General features: G+C 35.8%; 1 protein-coding gene across 1 annotated transcript in view; it reads left to right on the top strand.

Annotated features, from left to right (window-relative positions):
• Positions 1 to 10,518, top strand: part of LOC123561137 (uncharacterized) — a 28,887-nt gene extending 18,369 nt beyond the window's left edge. The window contains exons 14-17 of the mRNA XM_053516581.1: positions 242 to 357; positions 4,203 to 4,432; positions 4,659 to 4,738; positions 4,908 to 10,518. Coding sequence (XP_053372556.1) covers positions 242 to 357; positions 4,203 to 4,432; positions 4,659 to 4,738; positions 4,908 to 5,110 — 629 coding nt within the window. The 3' untranslated portion in view covers positions 5,111 to 10,518. The remainder of the gene's footprint in view (positions 1 to 241; positions 358 to 4,202; positions 4,433 to 4,658; positions 4,739 to 4,907) is intronic.
• The last annotated feature ends 432 nt before the right edge of the window (positions 10,519 to 10,950 follow it).

Here is a 10,950-nt window from a genome sequence, read left to right on the forward strand (position 1 = left end):
AAGTACATCTTTTTTTCCTTTAAATAAATTGACCCAAGACCGCTATATTATCAAGAGTTTAATTTTGTTCTGTTTTCATATAGTTATGTCTAGATGTGGCATATGATGCATTTAAAAGTCATAACGCTAACTGTGTCATTTCATAATTAAATTGTTTCCATAAAGGAGCTTTTACTAGTGATTTTGTCTCAAATGATTTTTTTTTTAAATTAATGCTAATGAACCTATTTTCATTTTTAAGAGGCTCTCACAATGGCATTTATGGTGTTGATCATCTTCGTATTTATGCTTGCATTATGGATATACAAAGTGCAGAATAGTCTACATGCCGGTGGTCCTGGAGAACACAGGGATATGGTAATACCTTTTTTTTCTTTTACCTAATTACAAACACATCTGTGTGGTAATGTGTGGTATTTCGATATTGATAACGTTTAAGAGTTGCTGTTGTGCTACGAAGTTATTGTATACAAGTGCCTTTCAGTAATGGTTTACGCACGCATTTAATGTAGAACTCTTTGCCACATTTAAATTGTGACCAGACCACAATAAAGTTATTATTGAAATATCATACAATTAGGTGACCGCACGCTTACTTCAATATGGAGAGCGTTTGTATTTGGGTAGTTTGGTTATCTGTTTGATCCCTAGTCAAAGTTACAGTCCTTCGTGTTTGACAGCATTATTCTTCCACCTGTGATGCAAATGGAGAAGTTGGCTGTTACTTGCGGAGAAGAGTTTAGTACTGATACAGAATCCAGAACATTGATAACTTTCCACCGTTACATAACTGAAATGCAGTTGTGGAACGGTACTAAACCTAAGAAAACAACAACAAACAAACGAAAACTAAAACAAGAAGAAAACCAAGATAAACTAGTTTCATCTTCTGTCATAAAAATTAGTTACATTTGTATATCCTTTACATATTCCTTATTTGGAGCACTCACCAAATTTCCATGAAGATGTCATTTAGAACTTTACACCTTTGTGCACATTTCATGGAAAAACTTTTGAAAATTTATCATAATTTAACTCATTTTTTCCGTATCATCACTGTTTGATCTAAGTTTGGAAATCCGATTCGACAAATATACACTTTTACGATGCACTTTTAATTAAGATTTATGAAAAAGCATTCGGGACCCACTATAAACATATAGTACTTGCCTATTTCCACTGAATAATTAAAGACACAAGTTCTGACAACAGCATATTGTTGTGATAAAACTACAGTCCCTATTTCACATGCGATCAAAATTAACAGGAGCTTATTGCTTATTGATGACATATTAAATGAAACTTTACGTTAGGTTTGTAATTTAATGAATATCTGTCATTATGCCCCCTTCGAAGAAGGAGGGGTATATTGTTTTGCAGATATCTGTCGGCCGGTCGGTAGACCAATCGGTTTCCGGATGATAACTCAAGAACGCTTGGGCCTATGATCACTAAAACTTAAATGGGAGGTTGATCATGACCAGTAGATGACCCCTATTGATTTTGATATCAGTAGGTCAAAGGTCAAAGTCATAGTGACCCGGAACATTTAAACCGTTTCCGAACGAAAACTTGAGAATGCTTGGGCCTATGATTACGAAACTTTACAGGGAGGTTGGTCATGACCAGCAGATGACCCCTATTGATTTTGAGATCAATAGGTAAAAGGTCAAGGTCACAGTGACCTGGAACAGTTAAACCGTTTCCGGACGATAACTTGAAAACTCTTGGTCCTAGGATCACGAAGCTTAATAGGGAGGTTGATCATGACCAGTAGATGACCCCTATTGATTTTGATATCAGTAGGTCAAAGGTCAAAGTCATAGTGACCCGGAACATTTAAACCGTTTCCGAACGAAAACTTGAGAATGCTTGGGCCTATGATTACGAAACTTTACAGGGAGGTTGATCATGACCAGCAGATGACCCCTATTGATTTTGAGATCAGTAGGTTAAAGGACAAGGTCAAAGTGACCCGGAACAGTTAAATCGTTTCCGGACGATAACTTGAGAACGCTTGGTCCTAGGATCACGAAACTTAATCGGGAAGTTGTTTATAAACAGCCGATGACCCTATTGATTTTAAGATCAGTAGGTCAAAGGTCAAGGTCACATTGACCCAGAACAGTAGAACTTTATTGGCCAAATAACTAGATAATGCTTTGATCTAAGATCACATTTGATACGGAGGTCACTTATGATTGGTAAATGACCCATAATTATTGATTTGAGATCAATACGTCAAACGTCCAGTGCACAGTGACCAGATAATATCTGTTACTTGTGCAGTTACTGAATGCATTAGGATGGGTGGGGGGAGCATTTTGAGTGTCGTCCTTGTTTAAATAGTTTGATGGTAAACAGTTTTAGACTAAAATGCATTACAGCCGGCTAAATATATCTGGAGAAAGCAAAGACTTTCGAAGTAAATGCATAGTGTACACAATTATTTATAAAATCTGTAGAAAGATCCTCTGGAAGCACAGAATACAACCAAGCAGGCTCGGTTTGATTGAGTCTGTTCATGAGAGGTAATGAAATGTGCAACACCTCTCACGCCCCCTAGAACCGGCTTAAGCAGAACTCTATTACACATCTATTGAATGGACTCCATAATCTCAAAGTACTACACTGACGTTGCAACGCAATAGTGTGATTAATATGATAAATAGGCCTTTATGAAACAATAAACGAGATATCAGTCCTGTACAGTTTTCTTGTCTAAAAGTTATTTAGCGGTTTTGGTTTGATAAAAGTTTCTTTGAAGCATTGAGCCCGCCCGCTTAGCTCAATAGGGAGAGCGCAGATGTATGGATTGCTGGGTCGTGAGTTCGATACTCGAGATAGGCGAATGTTCTCCATGACGATTTAATAAAAGACATTTTCTGCAATGCCTTGGTAGCGTAGTTTAGAGACCGTACAAGTGTTCTTCGCGTACTTTGATTTTTGTAAATGGGTATTATACAGTGGACTCTGTATCTATGAATCATTGGAATGAATGAATGACAGTCGATCTTAGTCATAATTGACAAGAGATGCTAATGACTTCGTGTGATGCAGAAAAGTATATAGTTTGTAACTGTAATTTCCTGTCAGTTGAAATGCTCTCGACATTTGTAAAATTATTGCTTAAAGTTTGACAAAGCTCGCTGTCTTTGAAGTTCACCTACTGCTAAAAAGAATAAAAGATTCGGTGAAAGTTATTTTTCACTTTTCACTGGTACTGCCAGTTAGTAGGTTCATACTCTAAAAACACGTCAGAGAAATTTAGGCAAATTTGACCAATAAAAAATGTTTTTCTTTACGCGAAAATGGCCTTTAGCTGACAAAATCAATACACCGATAATCTGGAGTACTCCGAACATGTTATTGTCAAAAAATGGTGTTAGTCCACGTAATGTTGCCGGTGCACTTACACTGCCTAGCTATAGATACTGCTGTTATAGCGAAGTGGAAGAGTGTCCCGGTCAGAGCTTGAATATTTGCATTCAGTTACAGCATGCAGACTGTTCCAGATGTTCTATATTTTTAGCGAACAGTATAATGGGTCATTATTTAGCAGTCCAGATCACACTTAAATGTTAAATACACCCAAATAGAAAATAACCCATATATTATGTCCCTTTGATGCTTCTGCTCTACATGTCCATGAAGAGTTAAATTTCCTTGATAACAAGATTTTCATTTATATGAAAATATTAAATGTTCATAACTATACACTTCTGGTTAAAATATTGTAAATATATCTATTTTATAGAAATATATGGACATTTGCCTGCATTTCAAAGCTTTTTAACTTCATACCTGTGTTTTGAAAAAATAGGTACTATCTCTACCTAGTGATTGAGCGTCCGCTTCGAGTGCGGGAAGGCGTGGGTTCGTTCCCATGCCGCGTCATACCAAAGACGTGAAAAATGGTACTAGTAGCTTTCTCGCTTGGCGCTCAGCATTAAGAGGATAGTGCTAGGACTGGTAAGCCCGGTGCCTGTATCATATGACATGGTGGGGTATCGTACGGCATGATATTCCAGTCAGGTAGCACTATAAAGTTGGGCATTGTGCTTACTGTTACAGTTAAACACCGTCGTTTTTATGACAGAAATTGTTTTCAGTTACTTTTGAAAAAAATCTGTCGACATTTATCTTTTTCTGCTTTTGCAATTACATGATTATTAACCGTTTTTTATTTTTCTACCCTGTAGAATGCCAAGGATGTATTGCAGCGTATACCACGCCGAGTTCCTCTCAGTAACTCAATCTGTATTGTAAGCTTTGATGAGGCCAGGCAACCCGCACATGAGGCGCTTGTCAGCTCTGCCTTTCTAACTGTTGGTAACATCCAGACAAAGTACTTTGTTGTTCGGCGACATGAACACTTGCTTAACATGCCAAAATGCAAGTTCTATATTATGTGTACAGAGTTTTCTGAAAGGTACTAACTATTTACTTAGATTTTAATACATATTACAGTTCAGCGAATAAATGATTATGTTAATGTTTGCAATATTTTAAAAGTGTCTTAGTAACGTCTCCGTTCGAAATATTATTAGAGAACTTAATTCGGTACTAATGTGTAATATTACGCCTATGAAATTTAAACGTTTTATCATTTTCATAAAATCTAAAAACATAAAACACAACTTTATTTTCGTTTTAAGGCACGTGATAATTGAAGAACCCGGATTAGGACTTGGTGACTTGAAGAGATGTACATACGAAACGATACAGCGATATGGAGGTACAGTCCCTCTTTTCATACCAAAATACTGTTTAATAACAATGCAATATGTGTTTTAGTACGATATTTCTGTACAATGAGTAAACAAGAAGGTAACATGATATTCAGTATTTTCTCTCTAACATAATTGATGAAGGAAATACAGCTAATGCCAAATCTTTTTTTGCAGCTAAAATGATAATTTTGTACACACGTGACCCAGGATCGAGGAATCTAGGCGACCAGCTTTACAATCATAAGATCCACTGCGTGTCTGCCCAGCCGGAGCTGTCTTGTCTTCGTGATCTGGGTCGATTTTTCAGCACGTATGACGAGCTTTCGGCAACACAGAAGAAAGCACTAAATGATACTGTTGTCAAGTGTCTTCAGTAAATATTGTTTGAAAACTTCAGTTAAAAACTGGACGTTTAGCTACTTTTATGTCATTTCACAATGTTTGCAATTTACTGTTTATTTGGAGTACTAGATGTCCTAGTGCAAGGCACTTACATTATATAATTATGTCAATGTTGTTAAATAAAACTGTTCAGTTTATCCGAACTTCCTTTAAACAGCAAAGATACCCATTTTTGCTATCTGTGTTATTGTTCGATATTTGTTTAATGTATTTCTTTATTTACGTGACATCATTGTACGATAAATAAATAACATATTTACTACAATGTCATTCAGATTTGAATTACAGGAGGCTTATCATCACAGATATATTATACACACATATGAGCCGTGCCATGAGAAAACAAACATAACGGGTTGAAGAACCAGCATGGACCCAGACCAGCCTGCGCATCCGCTCAGTCTGGCCAGGATCTATGGTGTTCGCTGTCAAAGCCTATTGCAATTGAGAAATTGTTAGCGAACAGCATGGATCCTGACCAGACTGCGCGGATTACCAGCAAAGCCACTATGTTGGTTTTTTCATGGCGCGGCTCATATATCTTTTTCATCAACACGTTTTTATATAACAAAACTGAGGAGCAGTCGCAAATTGAAAGTTTAAAAGCTCTGAAAAACAAGGTATTAAGAGTTTAAAATGTACTACTTTGCAATTAAGGAGTGGTTTAAAAATCAGCTATCACTCTAGATCAGATCAAGGATGAACTAATTAGCAACTGCTTCTCAGATTAGATAAAAATACTCAAGTCGTACTACAGAGTAAATAAAAAAAAATGTTGATTTATTTAGTACCTGTTATAAAAATGTGTGTGTCAGATAGACTATGTGGGAAGTTGTAGCCGGTTGTTGCATTATCCGACTAAAGTATAGCAATGCGTGTGTTATGACACTATGTTTTTGTTTAAAAAGTTTCAATTGTTTTGTTTACGTATCACACATCTATACGTCACGTGACAAGAGTAGACAAGTACTTTAAACGCAAGTTCTAAGTACGACCCTTTGACATTGTGAATATGAAATGTCCAGCGTTATGATGCAAAATATGTTTTTTATACTTCAACACTTTTTGTATTTCTACCCTTTATATGTTAACATTAATATATTAAAGTTTTATCCATTATCGTTTGTTTCAAAAGTTTTTAAAGTGATACAAGCTCAGTAAAACTCAAATTTTCCAGGCTATTTTATTAAAGTTACATTTGGTGTACACTTTAATACCATTATAATTATGATTTATTATATTTATATGACATGTTATGTTCTACGGTTGATTGTTTATATATTTTAGTTAATGTATGCTTATTCACGTTAGTTAAAGTGATTTAAAAACGCTTCATTTTGCAAGGGTTTTAGTTGCGTATGTTACTTTAAATAAATGGACTATTTTTAGCCCACCATCATCAGATGGTGGGCTATTCAAATCACTCTGCGTCTGTAGTCCGTCCGTCCATCCGTTCGTTAACAATTTCTTGTTATCGCATCTCCTCAGAAACCACTTGGGGGATTTTGACCAAACTTTGTCAGAATGATGTATTGGTACCCCTGAAAATCAAACTGGTTCAGCAATTTTTTAGTAAGTTATGGCCCTTTGTTTATTTCTATAATTTACATAGATTTATATAGGGAAAAACTTTGAAAATCTTCTTGTCCAAAACCACAGAGCCTAGCGCTTTGATATTTGGTATGAAGCATCATCTAGTGGTCCTCTACTCCTCTACCAAGATGATTCAGATTATTTCCCTGGGGTCTAATATGGCTCCGCCCGGGGGGTCACATGGTTTATATAGACTTCTATAGGGAAAAACTTTGAAAAACCTCTTATCCAAAACCACAGGGCCTAGGGCTTTGATATTTTGTATGTGACATCATCTAGTGGTCTTCTACTAAGAATGTTCAAATTATCCCCCTAGGGTCAAATATGGCCCCGCCCCGGGGGTCACATGTTTTACATAGACTTGTATAGGGAAAAACTTTGAAAATATTCTTGTCCAAACCACAAAGCCTAGGGCTTTGATATTTGCAATGTAGCATCATCTGTTCTCTACCAAGTTTGTTAAAATTATCCCCCTAGGATCAAATATGGTCCCGCCCTGGGGGTCACATGGTACATATAGACTTATATAGGGAAAAGCTTTTAAAAACTTCTTGTCAATAACCTACAACATTCAAATTTGGACCATATGTATGGTTTTGAGTAGCAAGAACCTTGACATCAGTTGACCTAGATTTTGACCTAGTGACCTACTTTTACATTTTCTGTAGCTGCAATCTTCAAATTTGGACCACATGCATAGTTTTGTGCACTGAAAAAACTTTGACATTGACCTAGTGACCTACTTTCACATTTTTGAAGGTACAGGCTTCAAATTTGGACCACATGCATGGTTTTATGTACCGAAACAAACTTTGACCTTTACATTGACCTAGTTTTGTGTTCTGAAATAAAATTTGACCTTGATTTTGACCTAGTGACCTACTTTCAGATTTCTCAAGCTACAGCCTTCAAATTTGGACCACATGCATGGTTTTGTGTACTGAAACAAACTTTGACCTTTACATTGACCTAGTGACCAACTTTCACATCTTGGAAGGTACAGGCTTCAAATTTGGACCACATGCATAGTTTTGTATTCCAAAATAAAATTTGACATTGATTTTGACCTAGTGACCTACTTTCACATTTCTCAAGCTACAGCCTTCAAATTTAGATAACATGCATAGGATTGTGTACCGAAACAAACTTTGACCTTGACATTGACCTAGTGACCTACTTTCACATTTTTAAATGTACAGGCTTCCAATTTGGACCACATGCATAGATTTGTGTCGTGAAGTGAAATTCGACCTTGATTTTGACCTAGTGACCTACTTTCGCATTTCCTAAGCTACAGCCTTCAAATTTGGACCACTTGCATAGTTTTGTGTACCGAAATAAAGTTTGACCTTAAGATTGAACTAGTGACCTACTTTCAAATTTCTCAAACTACAGCCTTCAAACTTGATGCACATGCATAGTTTTGTGTACAAAGAACTTTGTCCTTGAAATTAATCTAGTGACCTACTTTCACACTTCTCAAGCTACAGCTTTTGGATTTGGACCACATGCAGAATGTTGTGTACAGAAATGAAATTTGACCTTGAGCTAGTCAATAAGTCTTGAAATTTGGAACTCTCAAAAGTGGCACATTGGTGGGCGCCAAGATCACTCTGTGATCTCTTGTTATACAGTAAGTTCAATGTCTCTTGATGTCTAATACTGCTTTTTATGTGTATTTTGATATTTTTATTCTAGGTAGTTATTATTTATGTGTTTATAATTTTTCAATTGATAAAAAGGTTTTATGTGTAGCGCTGTATAGACGCTGTATAGAGCGGCTGTATACTGTAATGTTAAATTGTTTGTTTTATATGTATTATGATGTATACAGATGAGACATTAGTAAAAGAATAAACTAATGCATGTTGTATCCTGTACGTAGAAACTGTATTTTAATGTTAAACATTGAAAAGAGAGCTGAAAAAAGTTCATTCTTTCTCTTTAATTTGTTATCTTAATATTGTAAGGGGATAATATATTTCATTCGCTACATATTAAGCAGTATCATGATTAGTTTTTAAAATGTATTGTATAGTGATATTATTTAGATGCATGGGTTTGTATAAGGTTTAAAGCTTTTGACAACTGGTTACTTCAAGCAAATTGTACCTAGTACATACACTCTATTGTAAAGTTTTAGTTTAATAAAATTTTAGTATTTGGCTCAGCTCATGATCATTATAATCTTGACGATTGATTACAACAGTGAATTATTTTGGTCTTTTCATGCCCCCACATTTATGTAGGAGCATATAGTTTTGTTGCTGTCCGTACGTCCCGAAATCTTGTGTATTCAACTCTTCTTACACTATTAGCCTGATTTGCTTCGAAATTTCACAGATGATCAAGCTTGATGTGCAGATGACCATAAAGGAAGAAACGTTTCCTGTGACTATTTAAAACTGCCGTTTTAGCTCTTTAAAAGTATTGCTAAATAGAATAGAATAAAGAGCAAAATATTGTGTATACAACTCCTCCCACACTATTAGTCTGATTTGCTTAAAACATCCACAGATGAACAAACGTTGTTACAGTCTTATTTGGAAGCTAACGGTGCCGCTTGCATAGAGCTAGATGACTTCTTTAGTGACGAAACTTGGCTTAAACTATTGATTCTTCTTTATGCGGATGACATCGTGATAGTTTCCAATAATCCTGTCGTTTTCTAATATTGTTTAGACTATTCTAACAACTGTTGTAACAATTAATCCTAATAAGACCAAGGTAATAGTATTTGGTGCCAGAAATGGCAATGCTCATAACTTAAACTAGGCGACCATCGCCTTGAAATAATTGACGCTTATCACTACCTAGGTTTAACTTTTTCTGAATCTTGATGTTTTCTTAAAGCAAGAAGACATGTTAGACAGCAGGTAAATACGGCTATGCATCTCTTATTCACACATCAAACAACGCGGATCAGACTTAACCATTAAGTTATTTATCATACAGTTTTGCCCATTTTAGCATACGGCTCGGAAGTGTTTGGTTTTGAAAATCTAGATCTTCTCGAAAAAGTTAAAAATGTTTTTATGAGACGAATTACCACTGCTAGAAAAAGCACCCCGAAATAAATGCTAAATAGTGAGCTTGGGAGATATTCTATTTATAATAATGTTTATACGAAAATGATTATCTTTTTGGACACGTTTGAGTGCATAGAAATACTCACAAACTTGTAAAACAAATTTTGATAGATCAATATAAGCAGTACTGGTACAGCCAATTACAACAATCTAATAAAGGTAGAATCTATTGTTCATTTAAACATACTTCAGAATTACGAGAGATATTTTAATATTCTTCCAAAAGCGTATTATTGATCGCGGCCCGATGAGGCCGCGATCATATTGACTAGGACAAGTATTTGCACGCTGGGGAAAATATTTCATGATGGACCTGTCAATTCTTTACTTATGGCTGAAACAGGTCTCATAAGCGTAAATACGACTAGCTTCTACTGATTATAAAAACATACCGTACGATTTGTTGTGAATTAACTGTTGTTGGCCTTTTAGTAGTTCAACCGCCACCCTTGTTTAAGAGCAACATTTAAAATACACGTTTTTTTCATCCTCAAGTAATAAGTAAGTAGACTCGCCCAGTTTAATCAATCTAGACGCATAATCTAACTATACGAGCGTCTATTTCACCCGATTTACACTCGGAACATTTTCACGCGTTTCGGGGTTTATCGTATGTTTAACATGGGATTTTTGAACCGTCCAAAGATGTTGGAAATGTTTGTCTCATTGTTTATTCTTTTTAATAAAACTGTTACTGCTTTCATTGTTTACCTCTTTTTTTTCCACCCTTGCCCGAAAAAACAGTAATGAGTTTGTACACTGTTCAGACAACTGTGCTCTGTTGAAATTAAACCAAACACAAGTTTACCTGTATAAACAGAAAGCATGATATGTCGCCATGCGCGGATCAAGAGGGGGGGGGGGGTACCGGGGGTCCGGACCCCCGCTGGAAAATCTTTAAAAAAGGAAAGAAGACAAGAAGGAAAGAAAATGTTTTTCGAAAAAGGCAACATTAGGACTGCATGTAAAGTATATGCGGCTGCTGCTACATACGACCCCGACATAATTCATATTATTTATCTAAAAGAAACTAAGAATTTTACCTTCAAGAAAGCTTGATTTTATCATTTTCCCAAATTTAACAAGTTAGTCCATAAAACTGTCCCAGAATGCAAAAAATGAAGTGGATCTGC

Source organism: Mercenaria mercenaria, chromosome 10, assembly GCF_021730395.1.
Source record: "Mercenaria mercenaria strain notata chromosome 10, MADL_Memer_1, whole genome shotgun sequence".
Lineage (NCBI taxonomy): Eukaryota > Metazoa > Mollusca > Bivalvia > Venerida > Veneridae > Mercenaria > Mercenaria mercenaria.